The following is a 14,811-nucleotide window of genomic DNA, read 5'->3' as shown; positions in this document are numbered from 1 at the left end:
ATGTGTCTTCTAATCAGTGGGACACTGTGTGATTGATCTATTACATCCTGTGTAGTGCACATCCATCCTCCAGACAGTCCTGCAGTAAGCTGATAGGGTAGCATTTGGCCAAAGCTTTGTCTTGGCTGTGGTGTAAACAGAAGGAGTAAGTGGGCTTCAGCTGGTCTTTCACTTTAGTGGCAGGCTAAATATGGGCTTTCACCTCTGGATTTGCACCAGGTGTCACAAAAAATTGAAATGCAGTGAAAAAAAATGACTCATGTTGCAGCTGAGAGTTGTTGCTGCTATTTTGTAAATATAAACAGCTGACAATAGGTGATTCACAATGACCTTTGTCTTAGGTCTTTAGAGAGGGATAAGACGGGCAGACGGCAGAAGCAAGCAAACCCCCCTAACTAATCAATCAAACTTGACAGCTAAAGGCTACATGAAACCATGGAGATGGTTTCTAGGTGTAAGGCATTTTGGGCTGGGATAGTTATCCCTTTGACCACTTAAAATGAATTAAATGATAATTTTGAACTTTAAAACCTCCACTGTTGTCACAGAGCAAGCATTAATTGAACAGTTTCAGTCTATTTTATTTTTTTTAATCTTTCAGTAATTGGTACAGGAATAAAATTACAGTAAGTTTACCTTTTGAATATATGGACTGTTTACAAAGTCTCAAAATACATGAAAGCTTTTAATGCACTTGGTTGTAAATCCTTTCATTGGCTTTGGCTGTCAAAGTTATTTTCTTTTCACAAAGGTGTCTTTTAGCTGGGAACCTCAGAGACGCACACAACATTTGGCCCCACCCAGGCCAGTCCTGGAAAAGTCCTATAGAGCAGACACATCAAAGACCCTGCATCTCGGAGCCTCACAGGCTTACTGCTGCTGCCACCCCCACCCTCTATTGCCCTGTTGTAGGGGTTAGGGTTTAAGACAGTCAGGGGCACAGTATGAACACTGGGACTCTGTGGAGAGGAAGCTTGAAACTGCAGACAGGAGAGCGTATGGAATGAGGGAGGAAGGGGAGAAGTAGTCCTCACCAATCCTGACACTTACATTTTGCACACAAAAGCCACATCATAAAAAAATGTTGATGCTAAATTAGGCGTGACAGTAACATTTTCAACAAAAATTAGCTTTTACCTGTAGTGTAAGGTTGAAGGTAAACGTCTCATCTGCTTCAGGCAAGTCGTCATCTTTCACTGCGATGAAGATGGTCTTGCTGGACTCAGTGGACAGCAGGAAAGCTGCAGCATTAACAGCTTCAAAGTCTCCTGTGTCGACTCCCTCTAGCTGAAAGGAACACAAAAACATGAAAATTAATTATAGCATAGTGTAAGACTACGTACCTCTATGAGATGTGACGAGATGAAATGCTGCAGGTACATGATCAACATAACAGTGCTGGGAGGAAGCCCTGGGCCTGATGTTTTTATCTGTTTCAGCTTTTTCCACTGACAAAGAGCAGATACTAGTTCTTGTCTCTGTCTTTTCTCTGTACCAGTGTCTTTATCTATCTATCCAACAGATCCTCCAGTGTCTCTATTAACAACTCAACTTCTTCCACTGTCCTTATTCCCTGTGGTGCCACCTAATGTTCCATACTAGGTCCAACCCTCCCATCCTTCTATTTGCTTCCACTAGGCCACATTATTCAAAAACACCATTTATTTTCACTGTTGCGCAGACGACACACAAATCTACCTCCCCTTAGAACCTAACAACTACAGCAAACTGACCTCAAAAACTGTGTTCAATACATCAAATCAAGGATGGCTGCACATGTCCTTCAGCTCAACAAGAATCAAACTGAAGTGATTTAATCCGGACTACAGCATTTGATCAATAGTAATTCTCCTCATCTTGGCTCACTGATTGATTTGATTCTTCTGCAAAATCTTGGGTTTCATTACTTAGAATTTGAAGAAGTGTAATAGTGATTGTAAAAAGAAACATGGTAAAGATATCAAGCAGCATGGTAAAACCCCAACCAGACTCTGCTGCGATGCCAGCTCGCCTTACCAGACACCTACTGTGAGCAGCTGGCACTAGCCCCCATGTGGAGGACATAAAGCCCAAACCTTTTCTTCCAAGGGAGTTTCTACAGACACACTGGGTCTGCAAACTTCCCAGTGTCTTAAATAGACAAGAGTAAAAGTGATACAGGCAGATGATTTGACAGGTTTATAAGAATAGATACATGAGTTATTGATGATGAGCTTGTCCCATGTCCTACCAGAACCAAAGCCGTCACATTGACCGGGTCTCCCACTCTCTCCACAACCAGACGGACTACAGCTGTGCTGCTCTCGTTGACAACAAAGTCTGTCTGCCCCAGGAACCGCAGCGTTGCTGACTCAGACGTTATGCCAGGGATGGACAGAGCCAGAATCAACCCAGCTAGCAGGAGGACAGGGAGCATTCCTAGAAAAAAGAGGGAAGGAAATGTCAAAAGAGATGCACCAGAGATAAAATAAGATACAAGAGCCTTTAGAAAGCTCATTGCAAAGTGTATCTATACACATATTATTTAGTGTTTTTGAGATTTTCTTCAACGTTGTACAACAATGCTCCAATTACAAGTTAAAAATGGATGACAATACGGAAACCAAGTTATCACATCTAACTTAGGCATTTCACATTGTAGGAAAACTCATAACAGTGAAATTATGACACCTTGCTGTAGTATTTGAGATGAATATAGAGGATGTAGATGATTTAAAGCAAAAGAAACACATGAGGCAGCAAGGAAGCTTAAAAGACAAGCATCCAGAGACATTTTTACTAAGGTTGAGAAAAACTTTATCAACAAAAAGAAAATAAATCTCTGTATGCATGTATAACTTGGTAACATTATAATGACATCCCATGTAATTTGCACAGATGCTAAAGCTGATATCAAAATAAATCAATATGCAGTCAGAATAAAGCTAATGTGATCTTCAGGGAGTATTGAGTGTCCAGATGTTCAGAAGGCGAGCTTTTGAAAATGTGCAGTCAGGCTGGCTGGCAGACTTTCTGATGGTCACTGTGGTCTAAATGATTCATAACATTACTCCGTAATTCAAACAGCTGTTGTCCTCATGTTGTCATGACTGTTAAAGCAGTTGTTGTTAGGTTTACTCTTGAACCACACGGATATTATGTCATGCAGAGTAAATGTGATCACTCAGGGAGGTTTTACTAATACAGTATGAAGCTTCAGACAGAGTCCTGTATAATCCTGCTCTCTAATTATCTCCTCTGCTCTCCTGCTTCCTCCAATCTTCACTTCTCAGTTTGTCTCTTCCACACCCCTCTGGTCTCCACTCCTCCACTCTTCTGGTCTCGCCTCTTCATCCATCCTACTCTCGGCTCTCTCACGCAGAATAATCCTAAAGCTAGATGGAACCACTCAGACAGTTGTCATGGTTAACACAACAAAACAACACAGCATGACGGGTGGGGTGGAGCCAGGCTTAAGCTGAAATGTGGCCACTCACTGTCCTGCCTTTCCCCTCCCTGCTGTGTTTTACCCATCCCATTCATAATCTGCACCACAGAGCCCTGCATGCCAACAGTATGAACACGTAAGTTCTTCAAAATAATATTTGCTCTTAATTACAAGGTTGAAAAAGAACATGATCAGCAGCTACAGTGGATGAAGTCATGCTGTTTAGTCCTTTTTAATAAGTGGAAATTGTTTCGGAAAGTTGGACATTGAAAATATCCCATTTTTCATATGTTCCATTACTGTTAAGTCCATTTTAGTTATTTTAAGTATTAGTGGACGTTTAAAGAGTGACCGTCCATCAATCTGTCTTTCAGCTCATAGACAAGAACAAGACATTGTATCAGGATTAAAAATAGCTGTTTAAAAGTTGAGCTAAAGGACAAAGATGTAATAGGATGACTGTGACGGAGAGAGACAGCGTATGAATCTGTGAGGATATCGCAGGGCATGTTTGTGCGCATGTGTCACACACATGCCGGCAGCGGAGAGATTGCTGGGAAATCCATCAAAAAAGGATTTAGAGGTGGTGGGTGGTTAGCTAGGCTGGACAGTGGGGGATAGAGGGTGAGGCTAAGGGGGAAGAGATGTGAGTTTGTTGCTGGACAAAGAGAGACCGGTGCTGAATAAATCCTGTTACTCGCCCTGCTCTCTGTCCTGGGGTTGGGAACCCTCCTGCACAGCTGACCGAGAGACTGAGAAGATAAAACCATCTCACAGGCACTTTTTTACACAGTGTGAGCCTAGAATGTGCTGTCATGGGTAATAGTGCACCCGAGAGTGTGAACAGTTTCACAGCAAATGGACACCTACAAGTGTGTTAGGACAGGCCTTTCTAATAGAGTTATACTGCACAGGGTAGGCACCAAATCTTTGTTATGGACCTGACAATACCTCAAGACCACAGCTTGAACACCTTTTTAAAAGTTATCACAGTTTTAAGACGTGCAATAAAGCAATTTCCAATTTACCAAATGAATGCCTGACATCATTTTTTTCCTCCAATGTATCAGATGGATAGCAGTAAGTATCCAAGCCTTTAACTTCCTAACTGCCTTATTCAAAACAGAAGGTGGTCCCTGTTGCTTCCACTGACCACGATGCCGCTCTGTCTTCAAAGGGCCTTGCAAAAAGCAGACGCTGTGAGGATGACACAGGTCTCATTTTTATGCTGCAGGGCAGTTTTTATGTTGGCATCATGCATTGTGCCAACCCTGACCCCAGGGGCTACTGAACACCAAGGATCTGTCTGTCACAGCAAGGCAGCATGGAGTGCCTGGCTCAGACCTCTGACATTGATAAGACTGAGAGTCAGAGTCCATGTAGCGAGATGCACGGAGACACAGTAGCGTGCATGCACAGATATTGTGTAAATGGATCCATTTGCCAGAGCTGGCATGGTCAGTACATGCATCCAAAATTCAAGATCTCAAGGCTTAGACAGACAGCTCGGTGGCAGGCCAGGACACTGGAGACTCCAAAGCGCCTGAAAACACTCTGTCCATCACAAAAATCCTGGGCAACAGGAACAGAAAATGATGGCAGGGGCCAGGACTGGCGCTCTTACAAGCCACAGACAACACCACATCTGAAGAGACTCCCTATTTTGAACATCCAAAATTGCTTTCATTGACTTGTGTTTCTGACCTCAGTCAGCTGACTTTTTCATTGCGTTATTTTATTTCCTGGAATACGCAGGGTGTCCAATAAATATACTAATATCAACCATATAAATAACTGGTACAATATGTCATGCAAATCTTTGTATTCATCCCAAACAGAACCACATTGCATTGTCACTGTTACCTAAGCCGACAAGGATCCTTAGGTCAGCAGGTGGAAGTCTTTTAAATGTACCCAGAGTCAAATCTAGGTCCGGTGAAGGGGCCTTTAGTTACAATGATCCATCTTTTTGGAACAAACTGCCTGCTGACCTCAGGTCCATAACAACTGTCTCCAGTTTTTAAAAAAAGACTGAAAACACATTTATTTTCTCAAGCATATGAATGATATAATGACTGTTGTGACTGGATGCATGTGCAGCAACACTTGCTGCTTGTATGATTGCTGTTTCTGATGTATGTTGGATCTATTGTTTTTCTGTTTTTATTTGTTCTATTTGGAAAAATGTTTTTATGTTTTTAATTTTCCATGTAAAGCACATTGAACTTACATGTAATGAAATGTGCTTTATAAATAAAATTGCTATTGCTATTCATGAAGTCATCAAGAGCTATACCAATTCTTAATCAGTCTACCTGCTCTTTTAACAATAAGGTTCCTAAAGCTGTTGTTTAAATCAGATTAATGATGTTAAGCTCTGACCATCGTCCTGCTTTCATCATAACCATGTTTGTCCTGTTCAAACACTTGTGTCTTGCTTCTTTCTCATTTTTCATTGAGAGTTAAGGTCCTCTTGCACAAGCAGGCTTCATGCTTGCCAGGAAAGTTTCTCAGCGCTGGGCATTATCAACGAGTGCTACTAAGTCCACTTGTTCAGCAGCTAAGCTCAGATCAGAGCTACAGGGAGCAATGCCGAGGCAACACACATACATAAATGTACACACAATCACACAAAAGTGTATAGAGTATTTGTTCAGAGTCCACTTGACACTCTTTCCTTCCTATTTTCTAATGTCACTCATCTTGTCACTCCCTCCCCTTCTTGCAGAAAATCTCTCTCCTCTGTCCTTGTGATGGACAGTTCATCACCTGACAGCCCTCTCTGCTGGCTAAAAAGCAATAAACCAGACACAGTGATAATATCAGTGGTGGTCAGCAACGGTTTGACCCTGTTATATGTCAGACTTTTACATTGCACACACACAAACACACACACACACACACAGAGAGAGAGAGAGAGAGAGAGGGAGAGGGAGATAGAGAGAGAGGGAGAGAGAGAGAATACAGAGAGGGAGAGAGAGAGAGAGAGAGAGAGAGACTCACACACACATCACGCTAACTCCCTGATCTATTGGATATCCCTGTCAGAGGTGCTGATGAGGTGTCTGGTTGCAGGGCTGCTCCCGGGGTCAGTGCGCTGATGCCTCTTGGGTTTCTCCTGACGGTGGCATCTGTGTCGTAATCTTAAGCATCAATTATTCACTGCAAGACATCACAGTCAGAGAATGATAGTAAGCGTGACACTGCAGGATTCACTGTATAGAACTTGCCATGTGCTAGGTGTGACAGGCATTTCCGTTTGACAGTGAGCGACTCAAATAAAAAAGGACAAATCTGTCATCTTCTTCAGCCACATGAGCTCTCTGGGAATTAGAGTACCAGCCATCATAATCATAGTGGAGGTCTCTTTTCTACTTATTCAATCTTGTATATTATGTTTTGAAGGTTTTAAAAGAGGAAAGCAATACTCCTGCTTCCTTTTTGGTCGAGGATGTGTGGGATAACAGAGTTTAATCAAGGGCTTTCCCATGAGGCATCCCTTGCCTGAGGCCCCCTTGATGCTGAGACGCCATTGATGATGAGCTTGTGGTCATATGTGGCTGTAAGTCACATGTACACATGCACACACACACGCACACACACACACACACACACACACACACACACACACACACACACACACACACACACACACACACACACACACACACACACACACACAGAAAGTGATCTTCAATTGTCTGACAGTGGGAGGCCTGCAGTGGGATCTCATTCATCAATCTTACAGCTCTGGTTAGTGATCTGGAGTCAGTCTGGCCACAAAAAGAAACTGCTCTGTCATTAGGATCAAATAATATAACAGTGTTCCTGGAACATTTGTGTCTCCTTAGGACAAATTCACACTAAAAGCGAGCCGTGCAAGCAGACTGATACCGACAGAAATAAACAGAGAAGTAAATAACAACAAACACAGATACAGATAATGTGGTAGGCAAAAAAAATGCATGAAGAAAACAAGATAAGCCTTCACATACATCAGTCTCAGTTATTAAGTAAGGGGCTGACTGCTAAGCCAATTCTTCGAGGATATAAACACTGGAAAATGGAAATACTCTGTGGTGGAAAGGCTGGGTTCCTTTTCAGGGGGTAGAACAAATATGAAAAAGTAAAATTATAGCAGACAGAGGCAGCATTCTTTCAAAATATCTCACCAAAAGATGTATAAGTGTAGTTTGTATTTATAAGACTCGGGTTATGTGTTTGGCCTAAAACCATGGCGCCCTCCTCTGTGCTGTTTATTGGATTGTTTTCTGTTTGAGCTGTACTCCATGCTAAACGATGCCACCAGGCCGATGTGTGTTGAGCCCTACCTCAGAAACCACCCACCGTCCGTTCTCAGCCCGGTGTAGCCACGGCCGCCATACCCACTCAACTCGCGAGCCCATAATTGCACTTCACATGTAGTTTCTCCCTCCGTTATTTTTAGATCAGTGAATGTTCTCGCCGTACAGGGAAGTTGGGAAGAAGAAATTAAGAAACTTAATAAGCGAGTAAGGCTAAAACATACATCATTAAATCTGACAAAACTCTGTGTTACTCACCAGGCTTATTTTAGAGAGCTCTACACCAAAAAGAGATTTCTATTTATTTTGAGGAAGGAAAAGAAAACCTACTATTAGTCTCACAAGAAGTGGGAAAGATTTTGGGGAAATGAGGATGGCAAGGTGCAGCCAAATGATGCCATTCCACAATGGGAACTAGAAAACACTTGAATGAATACCTCTCCAAAGAACAAAAATGCACGAGGTCAGCCCTCCAGCTATTGTCAGAGGATACTTTTTCAACCGGGCATTTCTCCTTCAGGGGCAAGAGGCTGCCAATCAAGTGTGCATTTTACTGTGAAAAAAGAAACAGAGAGAGAGGGAGAGTTTTCCTGAGGTATTGTTCACACAGCCGTGGTCGGCTGCTCTTAAGTTGAGCCAATGCCATCTCAAATCTCTCACCAAAAACAAGATTTTTTTCTTCTTCTTCTTAGGAGGCAGTGGGAAGAAAGGGATACAGAAAAAGGAAAGCTCTTCCCATTGAGTAGGGACCAGTGCATGAGCAATTTGGAGCGCCTTCTAGTTGAAGCGTTGGCTGACTGATTAGCCTGTATGACACATGGAGATGGAGGCAGACAGAAAAGCACTTTCAGGGGATTAAACAAGGTTGTGCTCTCCACAGCCTTGCAGACCAAAGGGCTAAATTAGAAAGGGTATTACTTCATTGCATGTAGCTGGTCGGGCCTGTATGAAATGCTAATTGCATTTCAAAAGAGTTCCCAAAACAGAGAGGCAACCCAGAACGGGGGGTTTATTTTCATTGGAGAAGAAGCGGGACTTTACGATTCACTGACCAGCACACAATTTTAAGGGGCAGGCTTTTGTTCACGCATGCTCCTTTTGGTGTTTCGTGTGCATTTCTTAAATTGCCACAGTTCTCAATTCTTTTGTTTCCCACACTTTTTGGCATGCGGGCCTGCTCTCCAGCAGACTCCAAAGCATCCCATTCAGACTCGATTCCTTTCTCTCGGCTCTACTCTATCACTCCCAAACAAGGAAATGCATGGCACACACATCCACGGTACAGTAGGTGCGGGAGAACCTCTCTTTCAGGGCTCTGCACCATTGGAAGACTAAGGGCCAGATGGCAGGATTGTGGAGCAAGCAAATCCCTGTGCATGTGCAGTCAAAGGAGGCGGATTATCAGACAGAAAACAAACAAAAAAATGTCTCAAAAAGTGCAACTCATTGCTTTCATATAGCTGGTTATTGGGCTTGTTGTCAGAGAAGCAGTCATCCAAAGAACTGCTTATGTTTCTGTGAACGAAAGAGGATGCACAAGTGCTCGTTGTATGGAAACACAACATACATGTGTTTATGATCCTGACCTCTTGAGATGTTTGACTCCAGAAGGAATGATCTATAATGAAAGACTTGTAGAGAAAGTGTTTAGATGCATCTTTCTACAACAGTCACCCCCTCAACCCCAACTCAACCTTTCAGCCGTGCTCAGATCAACAAACCCCACCCACTCCAAGAATTCCTCTGCCATGACCAACTACAGCACAATGAGGGAAGTGAGAGATAAACAGTGAAAGACAAGAAAAGAAAGAGAGAGGGGCTGGTGTAAGGGACAGGACCAATGGAGGGAGGAGGGGAGCGTGGGTGAATGAATTCATACAAGATGTTCATACAGAGTTGACAACTTACACCAACAGGTTTATGTTTCAATAGGAACCCCAATCCTTTCTTTTCTGACCAGCCTGTCATACACACACACACACACACACACACACACACACACACACACACACACACACACACACACACACACACACACACACACACTAGCACGCACACACACTAGCACACATACACACTCGCACACAGCCTAATGGGAGGTAGCAGGAGTGCCAACAAAGCATGAAGGGTATAAGGATGGATAGCCATGATGTTCCAGCTGATCCCAAAGTGTGACCCGCTCAACCTGACCTGTCTAATTTAACACAGGAAACAGGGGCCACCATGGGATGAGTTCCACGTGGCTCCCTAAAAAACAAGCAGGCGAGGGGTGCAACTGGAGGGGATTTATGGCCAGACAAAAGGACCCATGTTGGGATCTCTTAAGCATTTAGAGACAGGGGACCGTAAGGAGTGACCAAAGATTGCGTTCAAGACTGTAACGCAGGTTTGAGAAAGGTCAACTATACGTGATCTGATGATCAAAAAAAGAAGGAAAAAATGTATAGTCACTGAGACTTCATTTAATTTGTACAGAGTTCAGCATGCTAATGTTTAACAGAGGTCAGGAAACAGATTTCTGTGATGTTCTTTTACTTAAACTTTATTTTGACATCTGAGAAAAGGATGTTGCTCTGCTGGCTTCCTGTACAGATTTTCCATGGACTTTGCTATTTGGAATAACTCTTTTTAGCCTTGGAACTAGACTAACGACCCTACTTAGGACCCTTTTGTGACTCCTGGACACACCCACGACTGTTAGAGGCTTACTGTATATTGTCTAGTTCTTCCCCAGTCTGGTCAGAACTGAAGAAGCCTTACGGAGGAGAGGTGAAATGTCTTCAAAAATTTCTACCAGTGCAGTTGCCTTATGGATCAAGCTTTGGATTACCATGACCTGGATGACTGAGAAACTTCACGGACACATCTTTTTGGCCTAATTCAAATCCTGCTATCATTGGCTGTGGTGGATTTACCACTAAATATTAGAAATTAAGTTAGTGTTTCACTGTGAATTCAAATATTCATGACTTTGTTTTTGTTGTTGTTGTTGTTGTTGTGTGGCCTACATAGAGTAACAATTGTGCATTACACACAGCACAGGTCAGATAAGGCTCTGAAGCTGTCTATCTATGGCCACCAACATCACCATAGGTCATAGTTCAAGTCTATTATTGAGCTACTACTCTTCGTCTCAACTTTAAAAGCGCAAGATATGAAAATGTGTGCGTGTGCGTGTGCGTGTGTGTGTGTGTGTAGGAGAATGTGTCGAAAGTTGACAGCTAGGTCATGGGCAAGGGTTTGATGCAGCGACCGTAGCAGCATCCTCTCACCGGGAACAATCTTTAGTTGGCCAGGCTGCTAAAGAGACCTCAGGATTGCCGACCATCGTCGAGGGCCCTCTACTTTCCAGTCCCTCTGCTCCAACGACAACAACTGCTAAAACATGATACTGTGTCCAGTGCGTAAGCACGAACTGTCGAATCATTTTGAAAACAAGTATTAAAAGCCGCAAACCATTAAAGGAGACTTATTTACAACCTGACTTTGTGTACCACTAAATCTAAAATTAACTGAATCTTGAATCTTGAATCTTGAACTCTTTCAGGGAGTTGGCTTGGACCTGATGATCCTGGTCAAATAAATACACTGGGACAGTTCCTGTCTTATCTCTAACCTTTAGAACAAGTCTGTAAAATGACTTCAGTCATAAGTCCCTTTAGTTTTGTATTTGTACTTTGTTTTTAAACCTAACTGTGCATCTTATCAATGTCTACTCATGGATTTTGAGTCTTAATTATCCTGTCATATTCCACTGTCTGACCACAGCAGTGTTTTTTTCTGGACAAACATGATCTCGTAAGATAAAATGCAACAAACACTGAACGTGTTAAGAAATGTTCAGAAACCTAAACTCTCATCTGATCCATGAACAGCATGAAAAATAAACGTAAAGATAATACCAAAAAGTCATAACTACATGTGTTAGTGCAAACTTTGTAATTTAGTCCCAGTTGCTTCCTGGTTCTTTTTCCTCGATAATCATACAGCATCCTGTACTGTTCTGAAAAGTACTGGAAGCTTTCCAGATCCTAGCTGTTCATGCACAAAAGTATGTCAAAGAATCCACTGATCCAAAAAATGTCTTGAGAATTTGGCTTTTGGTTCCAAAAATGTTAACACCTACACGTTCAAATCAGTGACCCCGGTCAGCGGTTGGCATAGTGAAAAAAGAAGCAGGTTTAAGCCATACATCTGCCATGCACTAAAGGATTATGCATTGTTGTACTGCATGGATGGTACTTCTGAGAAAAATTGTAACTTGAGGGAAAGGTGGGAAAGTAGGTGCAACATTTTACCCTCTGAAGGTGTGGAAATGAAAACCAGACCATAACTAACATGAGGTGTTTAGTGGGTCTGCTGGTTTTCTCTTCCCACATCATGAAAATATAAAAGCAGAACAATCAGCAGAGAGAAGACAAGTTTAACCTTCTGGGTTTCTTGTAATAACATGCAATACAGAAGAACCGTATAGACGTATTATCAAAGCAGAGGGAATACTGAATATCAGAGGTATCAAGCTATAGAAAGTTCCAATGCAACTTCACAAACAGTCTTAACTGAGCAGATAAAGACATCTGTTACCCCCAGCAGTGATCCATGGTGCACAGATCAGCTGAGGCGGGCACAGCCTGTTGCAGGGTGGTGCAGTGTATGTAGAGCTGTCCATTCATCCACTATTCCCCTCTATCACCATACACTGAGAACGCAAGCGCCCTCTCATCCCCTGCAAACATCAATCTCACCCTGTCTGCAATGTGCAACACTTCAGCACCTTTCATCAATGAACAGGCTCCGTTTATGGCACTGTCCCCCTTTTGTAGCATGCAGCCATTAGAGGGGTGAGACAGAAGGAGAGAGAGGCATGCAGTAAAACAGTTTCCGCCCAGTGAATCACATTCAGAGCCTCACACAGCCGACTGGGGGCTGACCCCTGCCAGGCTGTGACATAAACACTGACAAACAAAGGACTTGAGCTTTGAGCAAGTGTGGGTCTTAGAAGATCCCAGGTTTGCAAAAACATACTGACTGTGACCCATGGCTTTAAGTGGATGGGAATTGATCATGTGTGTTTGGGGAACAAAATTGTGAACATTTCTTGGCAGCTGTTGTTAGCTCTTTGCAAACAAAGGAAAAAGAATGCAATTCTTTCCCACTGATTCCTTAGCTCTCATTTTTATATATAAAGATACATTGTAGAAACTGTTGGCGCTGAGGAAGAGCAGGTGTAAGCGCTGAATGGATACAGAAGCAGCTCCCTCCCTTCATCCCCAGTGAGAGAAAGGATTTAACTCTGCTGAGGCACAACAGAGAGGGCAACAAAAGAGATTTGCAGGGAGACCCACTAAGATGACATCATGTCAAATCAATGCGAGATAATGTGGACATATTTAATTATTCAAGACCTGAAACCCCCCACGACATTAACTATGAAGCCTGGACATCTGCGTAAAATACGCAAAGCAGAAACAGCAGCACAATGAGGCTTCAGGCACTCGTTGATCTAACAGTAACAGCACATGTGCGCAACTCAAAGTGTGCCAAGATTACTTATGGCCGGAGTAAGCCTATAGATTAGTCAACGGAGCTTTTATATGAGGTTCTCCAGCTCACCATGTGTGGCAGTTCCCCCTGAATTGTTGTTTTATTTCAGTGGGAGAGAGAAAACCCACACAAAGCGCAGTAATCACACTGGAGATCCTGGATGTTACCATGGAAGCGTTTGTCTCCCTCCTCAATGGGCTGCCCGGCCATTCATTTACTGATTGCGCTGAATCAATATTTAGGCTTTTCAATTTTATTAGCTGCTCCGAGGGGATTTTTGGCACAATGCAAAAAGAAATTAGCAGTGCCCAACCACTTTTAAGCGTTTTCTTATAGTGTTATACAATATGTCTGCTGGAGCTGTCTGGCATAATTGATGAGGAGTATCCCTATACTCATTTGTTCCCTTTATTCTCTGCAGTAGAAAAAAAGCTCCTGAAATCACTCGTCAAAAAAGAAATCTAAGTAACAGCATTGCCCCGTAAACCGTATACAACCCTGTGCCACAAAGCAGTATCAGTTTTCATCCAAGTCTTTCTATGAAATGATCCTGCAAAGTTTGGTTACTCGACACTCACACTATTAATCAGAAACACCTCGATGGAGATACAAAGGATGAATGGTTCCAACCCACCTGACACCTTGCGTAGCCCCTGTCCAAGAATAATCACTTGTATGTATCTATCACTGAGGATAACATCGATACTTGTTCCAAGGGTCTTCTGCGTCCTCTCCTTTCAAACAGCAGGCACCATCAGCATAATTTTCTGTTGTTTATTTTGTTTTTAATTCCAGCCTCCTGTTTTCTCTCCTGCAGTTTGTAGGTCCTCGGTTTACATCAAGGACTGAAGCGCGCCTGTCAAGTAACGGGACTGAAGCCGGGAGAAATACTGGGAGCCGGAGCGGTTCCCCCCGGTCTCTGCTGGACCCTCTCTCCTCTCTCTCTACACACAGCTCCGGGGTCCTGAAGCCATGTGAGAGCTGCTACTACTGTACATACACGACTTAGTGTCCCAACAGAAAGATTAGTGGGCAGCTACTCTGGGACTCTGACTCGTCTCTCGGTCGCTGCCTAATGAGACAAGATGTTTTAATCCCATTTGTGTCTCGGGGTGCTCCGTGTGGTGGCGCACAGCTCCACCCTGTGACCCAAGCAGGTATTGAGCCTCCATACAGCAGTCCTATTGTAGTCTCTCTGTTGTTCCCACTTCATAAAAACTACACATCTTAACACAAGTAACTTCTAATTTTGATGGACTTGTGAAGAACTGTACTCTTAACGCTAGGTGACTTTATACTGCTTCAAGTTAGTAGTTGAGTTTGACGTCGCCCTAGATAAACCTTGTCGCGTGTCGTTAAATATAGCTTTATTATACTGGTTGAAAGTCTATATTTTTAAGAAAAGGTTGCAATAGAATGACGGTGAAACTTGAGGTCATGCAAAAGAAGACAACATATCCCTGAATGCAAATAATTCCACAGGCCAACTCATAGTAATTCACGTTTCTTTGCTGGTTGTTTGGAGAGCTTGGGAAA

The 14,811-nt window shown here is 42.9% G+C and overlaps 1 protein-coding gene across 1 annotated transcript in view; it reads right to left on the bottom strand.

Annotated features, from left to right (window-relative positions):
• adgrv1 (adhesion G protein-coupled receptor V1) overlaps positions 1–14,138 on the bottom strand; it is a 107,324-nt gene extending 93,186 nt beyond the window's left edge. The window contains exons 1-3 of the mRNA XM_034691102.1: positions 13,910–14,138; positions 2,231–2,418; positions 1,138–1,287 (exon numbers count right to left, since the gene is read on the bottom strand). Coding sequence (XP_034546993.1) covers positions 1,138–1,287; positions 2,231–2,416 — 336 coding nt within the window. The 5' untranslated portion in view covers positions 2,417–2,418; positions 13,910–14,138. The remainder of the gene's footprint in view (positions 1–1,137; positions 1,288–2,230; positions 2,419–13,909) is intronic.
• Between the last annotated feature and the right edge of the window lie 673 nt (positions 14,139–14,811).

This window comes from Notolabrus celidotus, chromosome 9, assembly GCF_009762535.1.
Source record: "Notolabrus celidotus isolate fNotCel1 chromosome 9, fNotCel1.pri, whole genome shotgun sequence".
NCBI classification, from domain to species: Eukaryota; Metazoa; Chordata; class Actinopteri; order Labriformes; family Labridae; genus Notolabrus; species Notolabrus celidotus.
The sequence above is the reverse complement of the archived record's forward strand: the minus strand, read 5'-3'. Positions and strand labels throughout refer to the sequence as shown.